The sequence below is a fragment of the Chelonia mydas genome, chromosome 19, assembly GCF_015237465.2.
Source record: "Chelonia mydas isolate rCheMyd1 chromosome 19, rCheMyd1.pri.v2, whole genome shotgun sequence".
Lineage (NCBI taxonomy): Eukaryota > Metazoa > Chordata > Testudines > Cheloniidae > Chelonia > Chelonia mydas.
Genome location: NC_051259.2, coordinates 7703420 through 7717121, shown reverse-complemented (window position 1 = coordinate 7717121; position 13702 = coordinate 7703420). Strand labels below are relative to the sequence as shown.

The window sequence follows — 13702 nt, the reverse complement described above, 5'->3', positions numbered from 1 at the left end:
GCTGAAGCGCGGTGCCCTGGGTCAGCTGCTAGGCCTGGCGTGGCCTTCTGCCTGCCCTGGGCTCGCTGATTCTCGCTTTGCCGCTGCTGACTGGGGTCTGCGGGGTGGAAATTCCCTCCCATTCGTCACCAGTGTCCAGGGCACTCATGGAATCATAGAATATCAGGGTTGGAAGGGACCTCAGGAGGTCATCTAGTCCAAACCCCTGCTCAAAGCAGGGCCAATCCCCAATTTTTGCCCCAGATCCCTAAATGGCCCCCTCAAGGATTGAACTCACAAGCCTGGGTTTAGCAGACCAATGCTCAAACCACTGAGCTATCACTCCCGCACAGGTCCCCCATGGCTGGGTACCGAGTCACGGGAACGGCCCCATCCTAATGGCAGGCCTGTTCTTCTGCTTCTTTAATACAAACTTGCGCAGAGAATTCACGGCTTCAGCTCTGGCAGCTTCCTCTCATCAGGTGCCCCCAGGGCTTGGATTTCTCTGGCGCTGCTGAGACCGAGCATTGGATCTGGGCTTGGGGCTCGGCTCCTGGGGCTCTGGGCTGGGAGCTTTTGGGCAAAGGAGCCGAGAGGCAATTAACGGCCAGCTTCCGATAGTGTCGTGGGGCCACCTGCTGGACAAGAGACGCAGAGCACACACCGGCTGAAAGGAGCCGGGCAACCTCAGTGAGCCAATGGGATCAGTGGCACGGGTCCAGTTTGTGTCCCCCGGCTGCAAATGGGCACCGCTCCCAGCTTCCCCCGCTGCAGGCCACCGGAGCGACTCCGGCCGTCGCCGGCACTGCTGCAGGGCCCAGCGTTGCTACTCCGGTGGTAGCCTTTGCCAGCTGGAATCAGGAGTGGACTAAGGCCAGAGTGCTGGATCCTTGGCCCCCAAGTCCCCATGTTGGAGGGGACCCAGCTGCGACAGGAAGGCAGCATCACAGGTGGAAGGGGTTAGGTTGCCCCACTTAGGAGGAAGATCAAGGACTCTGGCGTGAGGAAGACGGTGCCTCTCCGCGGGGGGCGAGGGGGTCAAGCCTGTTGGGAGCCCTCAACGTTTTGCAGCGAAAGGGGATGAAATACTGGTGGATCTTTTTAGAGCATGGCCTGGCACTGCTAGAGCGTAGGGAATGCTGTGTTGTCACCCTCTCTCGGCAGCTAGCAGGGGAAGCAATGACTGGGGGTGGCCTCTCTGGGCCCAGCCTGCCCAGGGGGCGGTGGACAGCTGATTGCAGGGGGGTTGCCCGTGACCCCTTTCCCCCGGTGGAGCAAGCCCCGGCGAGGCCAAGCAACAGAGACGGCGCCAGTCTGGCAATAAACAGATTAAATGTTATTTTATTTCACACAAAAATGTACAAAATAACAGGTGAGTGGCTTTTAATTGTTTTATATTAAAAATCTAAGAGGTGCACTGAGCTATTTTCAATGGACTCAGTGCGGGAGGGTTTCAAGATGATGTCTTTTTCTTCTTCTTCTTCATCGTCGTCGTCGTCACAGCCGGACCCTTGGAGTGATTCGCGCACATTATTTACATCTGTCAGGAGAGGCAGCTTCCTGCCGGCCGCGCTGTGGACCCCTCCCTTCGCACTTGGGGGGGCGTAGTCCAGATAAAGTGACCCTACACTGTACCCCTGTGGGAACCATGGGACGCCCCCCCTGCTCCCGGGCTTCCATCCCCGAGCCCCCACTCCAAGCTCAGGCAGGCTAAGAACTGGGCATGTCACGTCGCCACTGAGGGGGTGCTGGGGGTGGGAAACGGAACGGAGACGCACGGAGTGGGTGGCACGCAGCTTGCCAGAGTTGGACACTGATTTTCTTTGGAGGGAGGCGGGGGGGGGGGGGGGGGGGGGGTTGGGGAGGGCGGATTTGTGGGCTGCTTAGTTTGTTCTTGTATTTCTGCATTTTTATTTTTTAAAAACTTTTTTCCCTTTCTTTACAAAATGAGGAATATGATCATGGTTATTTATAGCAACATGGCAACATTTAAAATTTTCTGCTGACAGTTCTAAGTTAAGCCTCCAGGCCTCAGCTGGACAGATCCCCCCCCACCCCACCGCTCTCGAGGCGCTCACTGCAGCAGGGCCCGGATCTGCTTGGACGTGGTGTCGTCGTTGAGGTGCCGGGTGGTGTACCTGCAAATGGAGGAGGGGGATTTATGCCACTGAAGAATCCACGTGGTGCTTTTCAAGCCATTAAGCCTCCTCTCTGTCTCCCAGAACCAACCGTCGCGACGAGCTCAGGCCAAACCATTTTGATCACATTGTGGTGTTTATGCTGACTCCACATTTTAATCCTATCCCACCAGGAAACCTCTGAACAGGGAACGCTCAGGACAAAGAAGGGAACGGCAAGGCACAGACAGGAATCTCAGGCAAGCAACGGAGCGGGAATTTACCACGCAAGGGAGGACTAATGCCCCTTATGAAGGAGCCATTTATCTTATGAAGTGGGATTTAGACTGAGAACCTGTGTGTGACAAGGGGTCTAATCCAAGGGTTGGGAATTGTACTGTATAACACAGAGTCCAGCCACAAGAAATGCGCCTCGAAGCACACCTGAACCCTGACCCTTTCCCCAGACACAAGGCCAGCAGCCTAGCTGCTTCAGACATCAGATTCAAATATGCTGGAGACCAGCACTCCAAAGGATCTATCTAATGGGAGCAGATCCCAAGCACAGCTGAGATCAAGCTAAACATCTGTCGGAGAACGCCTCCGAGTCCATGGGTGTGCTACATCTGACACTCAAAAGGAAGCTCGGTGGACCTGGAACCAAGAGTTTTAGCCCCGTGCATTTCAGATCCATGCCTCAGAGAGCAATGGGCCCGCACCAGAAACACAATCTTTGCACTGGCTGATTCAGGGACTTGAAAGCATGATTACTATGGGTATTACAGATGGGGAAACTAAGGCATAAAGTGACTAGTCTGGGGTCGCACAGGTTGTCAGCAGTAGAGGTGGGAGTGTGAACCTGGATCTCCTGAGGCCCATGCCAGGGCCAAAACCAACCTGCCTGTCTGTAGAGACAAGGCGCCTTGAATCTGTAGGTCACTGGCTCACACCCAGCCTAGCTCAGTAGCAATCTATAGGGGCTACCACCGGACAGCGGTTTGGTGACCTGTCTGAAATGAGTTGGAGAGTTCTCAGCAGGCAGATGTCTCCACGACAGGAAAACACCCAGCACAGCTGATGAAAATTAGCCTCCCTGTTGGCACTTTCTTCAGCAGAGTCAAGGACTGAACAAGCCATAAAGTCTGAGTTGCTCCCACCCTTCTGGGAGTTCGGGGGGCATCTGCTACTGGACTAGTCTTGTAGTGGAATGGATTTGAGCCCCCAGGTCTGTGAGTCTGGCACCTTGAAATGCCCAGGGAAATATTAAATCAAGGGAGAACCAAAGCCACTCTAGTTATTGCTGGTCTGTCTGCTGAATGCACTGTCTGATCTCGGCTTGGCTCCTGGAGGCTTTGAGCTCTATTCTGTGCAAGTGTTTTCGAGAAGAGAGTTCTCAGCAGGGGAGGAGATGGGGCAGACGAGCCTCTCTTACCAAAACAGTCACAGAGAGTGGACTTTATACCAATTCACAAAGAAGAGAAAAAACGTGTGTGTGTGTGTGATCATCTGCTCTGACCGCAGGCCAGAGAACTCCTCCAAAATAATTCCTATAACGGATGTTTTAGAAAAACATCCACTCTTGATTTTAAAATGGCCAGTGATGGGGACTCCATCACAATCCTGGGTAAATTGTTCCAATGGTTAATTACCCTCCTTGTGAAAAATGTATGTCTTATTTCCAGTCTGGGTATGTCTAGTGTCAACTTCCAGCCATTGGGTCATGTTAGACCTTTCTCTGCGAGATCGAATACACACGCGCCCCAGTGAGCCGAGCTGACAAGGGGATGGAGCGTGCGCCTACTCAGCAAGTGAAGCTGTGGTTGTAGAGTGGGTCACGTCCCCACTAGTTTTAACCTAGTTCTTGTGGGCAACAATAGCAGTGAAAACACAGCAGCACAGACCCTGGCCAGACCTCAGGGTGTACCCAGAGTCCCCAGCAGGCTGGTACTGGGGTCAGCAAGCCCATGTCTTCATGACCACCGGTCCCTGCACCAGCTGCATTTGCTAGGTATGCCAACCTGCACTACGATCACACTTTCATTTGCTGTGTAGATGTAACCAAAGACATACGACTCCCGTTGACGTTCCCCAGCTGGCCGTGAAAATCTTGTCTCTCTCTGATACAGCTGCTGAAATCCCTGTCAGCACGGTGGAATTTCCACCTTCTCAGCATTACCGCTCGTATTAGCGATGCTGTTTCTGCACTGTGGATGTGTTTCCACTGGGAACTGGCGCCAAACCTGACCAGCTAGTCCCTGCCCTCGATTGTGATCTGAGCTGGCTCTGAGGGGGGAAGAAGAATCTTGAGGCTTTTCAGCAGCGAAGAAGGAAAGGAAAGGCATCTCATGTGACCACATCTCCTGTTTCGGCCCCACCCTCCTTCTCAGTGCGAAGGCAGCTGGTGGTCCGGGAGGACAGAGCTATACATACCTCAGTGCGTTCAGGAGCCCCTCTGTGCTGGTTGAAGGCTGATCTTTCAAGACTTTGATGCATCCTTTCATCTACCAGGATTAGAGAGAGAGAGCCAGGCCGGTCAGCGCTCAAATGAAAAGAGCACATGGCGGGTGGGAGCAGGGAATGGCAGCCCCTGACCCACACCTTCTGAGGAAGGACTGAGTGTTCTCTCTTAGCCCGTCCTCCTCACACTTCCCAGCTGTGTCTTGGCTTCCCTGTCCCTCTCCTTTTGGCTTTGTCGCCACCCAGCAGACGAAGGGGGGATTGTCGCGTAGGTAGGTACAAGCACCCTTGCCTCAGTCTAGCTAGCGTGGTTAAGAAAAGCTGGGAAGACGTGGTGGGCCAGCAACCTGAATGCGTACCGAGGATCCCCTGCCGGGCAGATTAAAGCACTGAAATCACACCTTCATTTGCTGTGTAGACATACCCTTTGTTTCTTAAAATGTCCCTCCCCTGCTGCTATTGGTTGCAGCACTGCAATGGTGGGAACTCCAGTGTAGACAAGGCCCCAGGTGTATTAACCGCAATTCTAAGACCTCCTCTGAGAAGAGTTAAAACACCAGCCACTGACCACCTCTAGGTTTCTCACCAGTGCTATCCCCAGTGGAGCTGCATCCAGTGGTGGGAAACGTTTAGTCTTGAGACAGCCTTGGTTTCTTCCTCCATCTGTCTCTTTATCTCCAGTACTTCCTTCCTACCTTATTCATAAAATCTTGGACTGGGAATTGTCCCGCACCCACACTGCGTTCTAGGCTGACCGCTGAGTCTCTCAGCTGGCTGCCAGCTGCTCAAGTGCGGTGCCTGGAGGCCCCTGTCCTGCGGTGTGTCTCGTGCACATTACCGCAGATGGGAATCTAGCTGTGGTACGACTCCTGGTCTTCGGGCAACTAGGAAAGCCAAAAGTGAGCCGCCACCCAGGCTGGCTGGTAAGTGCTGTGCTAAGCGTGACTCTGCTGGATGTCACCCCTTGCGTATCTCACGCTGACCAAGACCTCATTGCTCAGAGGTAGGAGAGCAGGAGGGATTCTTGCTCGGCTACATGTGATGGGCTCATCCAGCCAAGAAGAACCAATAGAACCTGGGTGGAGGTGAAGCATCTTCTCTCTGACTCTGCCCTGATCCAGGGGGTGGCTAGCAGGACCGCTCCTGCTAACCACCAAACCTATGCCTGTAGGCCCCATAGCACTCCCCATCTCCGGTTTCACTGCCTCGTGATTTTCTTCTCGTGCCCCTTTGCTGGGCAATGCACCATCTATTGAGACCAAGGTGTCACTCACGTCAATTTTGGAGGTCTTTGCGAAAGCCCCTACGGGGTGAACGTGATCGTAGAGGATAATGACTCCAACCATCACTCGCATGCAGAAGAGAAGAGTCTCGGTGTTGGTAAACCGGCTCCTGTATTCCCTGAAATCAAGAGCGGGGTCAAAGTGACAAGCAGAGGGAAGTCTGGCAGGGTCTGACTTAGTGTCTTTATTGCTGCTGGCAAGTGAAGGGAGATGAGAAGGAGCGTCCCATGGGGGGGTCACGGGTGGGAGAGCTTCTACCTGTACATGCCCCTTCTATATGGGTGCCTATATGTGTTTACAAGCTGGGCTTGGGGACCTGCAAGGATCTCTCAGCGCTCAGGAACTGCATGGATTCACTCCTGGTAGGGTGACCGCTTAGTCCCGGTCTTCCCAGTGTACGTTGATGGAATTCCCTCCCTTGGCTTCCTGCTGGCCTGTGATTTTAGAAGCCATCTGCCAGCCCGGGTTCCGCGCCTAGGCACACGGGCCAGGATGAAATACTCACGGGGTCTCCAGCATCACCCTGCAGACACAGGCCATGGTGCTCAGACAGTCAGTTGTGTCCTCAATGGGGAGTGTCTTGTTCTGAAAGGAGAGAACGAGAGAGACACTAGATTTGCCTCCTGATCCCCTGTGCCCCTCGCTGGAGGGGAGGCATCAGTTAGGGACTGAATCACTTCATCGTATTGCTATTTCCCTAACCCCTGTTCGGTTGGTCTCCCTCTATCAACTCCCGTGCCTATGCTGCTATGGACAACTCTCCTTTCCTGTGGCTTATGCACGCCTGTTTCTTATGGCAAAGGACGTCCATGACCAGGGATGTTGGAAACGTGCTGACTTCGTGAAGGAATCCTTCCAAAGCTCGCATCCTGTTTTCTCTCATGGTGAATCGTTGGGCCAAACTTACTGCTGGGCACAGCTTGATTGACTTCAATGGTGTCTCACTGGTTTACCCAACAGGTACATCTAGGCTATTGTCTATATTTCTCTCCTCCAGCCCCCACCTCTTCTCTCGGTTTTTGGTTTCTCCTTCTGTCTTTGGGGCTCACTCACCTCTGAAACAAACTTGGTTGTGGCGTTGCTTAGAGTTTTAAGCATAGGCGTGGCCTCTGCGTAGAAGAGAGACATCCTGTTGGCCATTTCATTGTTAACGTCACTCTCGGCCTCCAGCTGCAGGACATGAGATGCGAAAGACGGCTTGGTCACGTTAATCCCAACAGGACTGGGCAAATGCTGGAAACGTCTGAGCCCATCCTAATCTGCCCTGTTGGAATGTGCTGAACAGACCCAGACTATAACCTCACCAGCTCGCACCTCCCAGTTCAGGTCTGGGTTTGCTGAACTTGGGGGCTCAACCGGGACCGCCTTCAGGTTTGTTCACCCCAAGCCTTGCTGGTGCTGCAGAGAGGCGAGGGGACCTAAGGCAGCCGTCCTCCGGTTCATTCTGCGCATCACTTTATGAGAGGCCCACCCACTGCTTGGGTCCTCCACAGCTTGCTCCTCGAGATGTTTAGTTCTGCCAACCATCTGGTAGAGCATCGAGTGACAAGCACTGCCCCTGCAGGAATCTCTCCTCTTACTTTTCCAGCAGTTTATGTAGAGTTCACCCCCAAAGCTTTTTACCCAGTGTTAACCCGGGCTAGCAAGGCTAAACAGACCTCCATATCCATGCTCATTCCATGCTAGGCTTCATCCCCACACTGCTCTGACAAGGAACTCAAACCCTTTGGGAGAGGGACCGACCTCTTACCTGTAAATTGTTAATGCGATTTCGGCTGAGGGTTCTTCTGTAGTAGCTAAAATCGTTCTGGATGGCAGGGTTGGTCATCTGCAGCAAACGTGGACAGAGAAGATTGGAGGTCTGGTCAACTGCTCTTGGTAATGCTCCCATAGGGCAGAATGGGCCTTAGATCTGGATTTGTTAGACTGGGGGCCAGTTTCCAAGACGTGGTTGAAAGAGGAGTGGATAAACCTCTCAAAATCTAGCATAAGGGATGATACCCCAGTGGCGATTGGTGGGAATGGTCCAGAGGACCTAGTGTAGGCTAGTTCCACTGCCCATTTGTCTAACGAGCGGTTCGTTTGGTTTACGCTTGCATGTCAAGTAAAGCAGAGCTAATTCACCAAGTCACAATTTAGCATTACAAGGAGGAACATGCCAGGGAATATTGACTCCCTGAAGAGCATGGCTTGTGTTGGGCTGTTACTGCGTCATGCAGCATTGGTTCTCTAAACCAACAGACCATCGCTGGGAAAGCCGAGTTTCCGAGCTCCCGTGTTCTGTCTCCAGCGGGACATGCAAAGCTTCCCTACCTTGAACTCGTCGAAGCTGAGGGTGAAGTGTAGGATTTCTGCAAACTGCTTTGCTAGGGCTTGTTCTCTCTCAAGGTGCTGAGTCGGCGCATAGGGCGGGCTAGTCAGAGCTTCCAGCAAGCTGCGCAAAGCATTCTCTGGGAGCGGGAGGAGAGACAAAGATGTATTACAGGGCGGCATGTCACCCAGCGATTGCCAGCGCTCCAGGCTTAACATCCCCCCCGCCCCCCCGGCATGGAGCAGTTCAGCCTTAGCTGGCAGCAGACTTAACTGCAGGTTCTGGGCTATAACCTCCCCATCTCCCTCACTCAGGGGCTTTTCTACCTCTCCCTGACCCAGGGACACACACCAGCGGTGTTTCCCCTCCCCGCAAGCTGCTGGAAGCAAATCTCTTCATTCTCGTTTAACAGCGGGGCTGTTTCCTGGGTGAATCCCCTTGATCTCATTCCAAAGGTGAGCAGCCCCCGGATGGCTCAGCAAAGGAAGGGAGCTGGCCTATTTCAGCCACCCAATCACTTGATGTCACTGGAACAGAGCTGATAATCAGATCTGTTGTGTCCACTTCAGCCCCTTCCAGCCAATCTGCTTTTCAAATATTGGTGAATCTAGCCTCTCCGTCTCCCCACCCCAGTGAGTGAGATCTGTTTCGCAATCCCCATTTTACAGATGGGGAAACTGAGGCACAGAGTGTCACAGTGACTTGCCTTAGACACGCAAGTCAGTGGCAGAATCCGGACTTGAACCCAGGGCGGAGCCCCACTCCTGAGCCTTAACTACTAGACCATCCTCCCCTCTGAAGCCCAAGGCCAAATGCTGCAGTCCTTGCTGAGGCAACGCGCCGGTTGTTCTGAATGAAGGACAGGTGGGTGCGGCCCAGTGATAGCGTTTGGAGTGACATGTGGGGCAGGGAGCTGGATGTGGGCTGAGGGCAGCAGGTTTGCGCAGGTGTTCGGGGGACGGGAATGGAGATTGCGTTATTAATGGAGCTGGGGCTCACCCAGTCGAAGAGAGAACTCATAGAAGCGTTTCAGCTTTGCCACTAGAGGGCACACGGCGTTCCAGGCCTTCTCCTGGAGCTGGAGGTCGTTGGGATTTTGGATTGCCTACAAGGAACCGAGATGGCAAGCTCATCATTCGTGCCTGAATCCCTGCCCGTGTCCCCAGGCCAATGGCTGGAGGAGCTGAAGAGCTTTACCTCTCTAATCTCCAGCCCAGCCCCCGTGTAGGACTGCAGTTCAGCCAGGATTGTCTGTGCTTCCTCTAGCACGGCATTGACCTGGTTCCACACAGCTGTCTCGGCTTCGGTGGGCTGAGCATCTGCATCGGATCACCCCCCCAAAAAAGCAACATTTCAGCGTGTGCGTCGGACAGCGAGAGTGAGGGCTCTTTGGCGGCCGGTCCCCGAGCAGTGTTAGACCCGGGGAAACGCACTGGCTTGTCTGGGGCGCAAGGGCAGACAGAGCGATTCCTCTGCCTAAGGCTGTGGAGAAAGTGCCGACGAGAGACGTGCTAAAGGGAATTAGAAAACCTCCCACCAGTAGGGCCAGGCCCCGGCTAGTGCGAGGCCTCATCTATCCGCTAGTCAGATCTGAACTTTCTGGAGACCTGGCTCTCCTCTCCCCAGTGATCTAGTCACACACGCAGGCTCCCAACGGAAAAGAAACGTGTGCAAAGGAAACAACACAAAGCAAACCAAAGGGAAGAAACGTCTCCTGCTGAGAGAACAACCCAATTGGAATGAGACGCTTTGGAATATGACTCCCCTCCACGGGCTTGGTTCTGATCCCATAGCAAATCAGGAGTCAGTGGACCTAGAGTAGCATCATACTGGTGTGGGGAGGGAATGGGGCCCTTTCTTTCCTGACTGGGCCAGATTCCGGGCTCAACTTCCAATCTTACTGCTCCTGAATGGGCCCGTCAGATCCCTTCCTGCCTCACTTCGCACGGGAAAACAGCTCCCTGTTAACTAACATTGTCTCTCTGGAATAATGGGTGGGACTGAGAGGATTTACATGGCAGGTAAATGTTAAGAATTCAGGCTTCTGGCTGGGACCTGAATGCCTGGTTGAGCTTCTGGCTTTGGGTTATAATCAACAGAGCAGAGACCAGAAGGAGAAGATAACCTTACAGGGATGGGACTGGCACTAGGGATGGAGAGCTAAGCCCACCTCCAGCTCTGAAATGCCCCTACCAAAACCCTGAATGGCCTGACAGCCCTTTCTGCCGCCCCTTTGGAAACCAGCCTTTTAAATCCCCCAACATCTGGCAAGACCAGCTTCCTGAGAAGGAAATCGCCTACAGGAGACCAAGCGGGATAGTGAGTGGGGAGGAAATCGCTACAATTTCTGGAATGGGTACGATGCCATGGGAGATTAACTGAGACGACAACTTAAAATGACATGAATGTGGGGGGAAAAAAAAATAAAAAATAAAATAAAAATCCCATCTCACGTTCAAAGTCAAGGAAAAAATTAGGGCCTTGTTCAAGGTCGTTATAAGTCAACACTTTAAGAAGGTTCCCCATGTGACACCTGCAAGAGAAGAGACAAGAGGAAAAAAATACGATGGGTAGTGAGGTGGCGTTCATGGAAGGAAGCAGTGGGAGCACTAGCCTGAGGGAAACATCTGGGCAGCAGGAAGAGCCCCTCGGGCATCAGAGCGTCAAGGGGTTTGGCCGGCTGTGCGACTCCGGAATCTTTGTGGCCGCACGTAAGAGGTGCCAGTTGTTGGCTCTTCGTAAGCAAGAGCCTAAGGGAGGCAAAGGCTATTGAGCCCAGCAACTTTGCAGCCCGCGGCAATTCTAACCTTAAAGAGCCGTGCTGCTCAGTTAGAACGAGCTGAGGCTCATTAGAGACTCTCCCAAGATCTTGATGGCGACTGCAGCCATACGTGGCTCACGGGCGGGAGGGCGGCCCGGCAGCTGCTCCCAGCGCAATGAGCTGCAGCCTCTTCCTGCCCCCAGATGGAGATGAGCGTTGGCTGATGAGGGTGGTGACCAACAGTAACAAGCAAAGTGAGGGAGAGCCGCTGTTCTCCGGGGGGGGGGGGGGGGGGGGGGAATGGTCCCAGGGCTTCCTGGAGTCCCACTGCATGGGGTGGGAGTGTGTCTCATTTCATCTCCAAAGCCAATACCTGCCCCTTGAGTCTCAGGGAGGTAATTACCCAGCAGCGTGGAACATCCCTCTACCCCACAGTTACAGCCGGCTCCGGGGACCCGGAGGCAACATGGTTCCCATGAGACTTTAACCTCCTGGCCCATACCCAGGCTGAAGCTTTGGACGTGTCCAGCCCTGGTCCCAGAACATGGGTCTGGGCCAGGCTCTGCTATAAATTGGCAGCATGTTTGGAAGGGAGTCTCCTGGCTTGCTCACGGTCAGGAGGTACCGGGGGCCCTGCTGGGGGAATTGCTCTTGTGACAACCAGGAAAGGTCCTTGAGTGGGGCCTTAGGGCTGAGCCATCCCTCCTGGCCCCATCTCCAGCCTCACGCTGCAAGGGCCTCCCCAGTGCTGCAGAGCCAGAGGACTATTTTGGGCTCCCACCCAGGCCTCTCTGAGCCAGACTCTGTGGTGAACAGAGCGCTCGCCTCTCAGCCCCCGCCGGGAGGCAGCGTGTGAGCTGTGCTGCTCTGGCAGTATTTTTACACCCCTTGGGTTTTCCTGAGTGCTGACTCTGAGCTGCTTCTCTGGGTGGATGAGGAGGTGCAGCCACGGGGGCTCTGGTCTCGCTGGTTTGCCCAGGTTAGTCAAAGGCAGGTGGGTTATTTTAGGAGTGACCCCAGCTTTCCGTCCTCCTTGTTCCCTTTCCTACCCCCTTGGGAGCGCCGGACCCATCTTCAGCACTGGTGCAGCTTACAGAGCGAGCTCCAGCCTGGATGTGTTTTGACCATGGGGGCCTCTCACCCCACGGTGAGCAGTGGGGGTGGCGTTGCCAGCGTGAACAAGTCTCTGTTTTAATTCTCACGGTGCTGCTCCCTGATTCTCCAGCTCCAGGGGCTGGGGCCAAAGGGAATTTGGCTCCCTGAAGCTGTTGGATGTTGCCTGCAGTACAATGAGGCAGCACAAATCCTTCCTTCCTCCTTCTGCGGCAGCATGTGACCAGCCGTTACAGGCTCTTTGGGGGCTTATTGGCCTGCCGGGAGGCTTATTAGCGGTCCAAGTCCTACAGGCTTGTGAGCAACGAAGGGGATTCAGGCATCATGGGGCAGACCAAGCAGCTGCCTCGGGAGAGCGTGTTTGGGGCTGAGATCCTAGCGTGAACGGCAACGGCCTCTCTCTCTCCCAAATATCCTCTGGGGGAATGTCACCTCTCCTCCACTGCTGCCATAAATGGATTGCCCAGGTTGCTGGGAAGCCTCGTTCCATAGCAAATCTGTCTCGGCACTTGGATCCCAGAGCCATGGGTGCCGGATAAATAGAGAGAGCCAGTGGGCTGGGGCCTCTCCACTCGGGCAGTGGCCGGGGAGCGGTGGGTGCTCCAGCGTGGAGGAACTTCCCCCCGTTAAGGATAAAACCAGGAAAGCCCCTGAGCTCGCCATCGGCATCTGCAGAGTGAGGCCGGAGCTGCTCGTTCGATGGGGGGACGTAAGATTTCCCTCCCCGGACCTCGCTGGCGATGGAGATGGGATGTGACAGGCGGCAGGGAAATCACATGGTGGTTTCACGTGGGAGAGAGTCTATTTAATGCCCCCACCCCACTCCCCTGCTCAGTGGCCACTCAGGGCCGGCCTTGGGGAAAATGGCGCCCTGGGCGAAAATGTATTTTGGCGCCTCTGGTTCCCGCTGCCTCCCTGGGCTCCAAACACATCGCCTCCATCCCCCCTGGTCCCTGCCACCTCCCCAGGCTCCCAACCCATCCCCCACATCACCCCTGGGCCAGCAGCCTCCCCATCTATCCCCCCATCCCCTCTGGCCCCCACAGCTTCCCTGGGCTCTCGACCCATCGCCCATGGCACCCACCACCTTCCCAGGCTCCCAACCCATCCCCCCATCTCCTCTGGCTCCTGCTACCTCCCCGGGCTCCCTATCCACCCATCTGCCCTGGCTCCTGCTACCTCCCCAGGCTCCCCATCAACCCTGGCCCCCACTGCCTCCCCCAGGCTCCGCACCCATCCCTCTGGCTCCTGTTGCCTCTCCTGGCCCCCTCATCCATCACCCCTAGTGCTGCTGCCTCCCTGGGCTCCCCACTCATCACCCCAGGCCCTGCAACCTCCCCTCCCACCCATTGCCCTGAGCTCCCTTCTCCAGCCTCGCACCCCGGGCTTGCACCCACTCCTTGCCTCTCGACCCTGGTGCACCCCCCTGATCCCGGTGCCCCGGGTGGTCGCCCACATTGCCCACCAGTAAGGCCGGCCCTGTGTCCACCTGTCCAGCCTAACCTACGGGAGCTGCCAGTGCCAGCCTATCCCAAGCTAGGGAACTGTTTCCCACTGTTCGTTTGGCTGCGGCCGCCCTCGCTCAGAGAGGTCTCTAGGGACATCACCAAACGTAGTAAGGCCCGTCAGTCAAGCCCATTGCAGGGACCAGTGTGAATGTATGGTCATCTTTAGAGAGCAG

General features: G+C 55.0%; 1 protein-coding gene across 7 annotated transcripts in view; it reads right to left on the bottom strand.

Moving 5' to 3' along the window:
* Positions 1–1302: 1302 nt before the first annotated feature.
* LOC102944636 (CYFIP-related Rac1 interactor B) overlaps positions 1303–13702 on the bottom strand; it is a 37372-nt gene continuing 24972 nt past the window's right edge. For 4 of the 7 annotated variants that reach the window (XM_037881703.2, XM_043531999.1, XM_007067596.4 and 1 more), the window contains 9 exons: positions 9345–9466; positions 9147–9252; positions 8150–8286; positions 7587–7664; positions 6890–7006; positions 6342–6421; positions 5828–5954; positions 4527–4597; positions 1303–2117 (listed from right to left, as the gene is read on the bottom strand). In XM_037881703.2, coding sequence (XP_037737631.1) covers positions 2054–2117; positions 4527–4597; positions 5828–5954; positions 6342–6421; positions 6890–7006; positions 7587–7664; positions 8150–8286; positions 9147–9252; positions 9345–9466 — 902 coding nt within the window. In that variant the 3' untranslated portion in view covers positions 1303–2053. Of the gene's footprint in view, positions 2118–4526; positions 4598–5827; positions 5955–6341; positions 6422–6889; positions 7007–7586; positions 7665–8149; positions 8287–9146; positions 9253–9344; positions 9467–10600; positions 12935–13702 lie in introns of those variants that run through there. The other 3 variants (XM_027829819.3, XM_027829818.3, XM_043531998.1) reach the window with 2 other exon arrangements.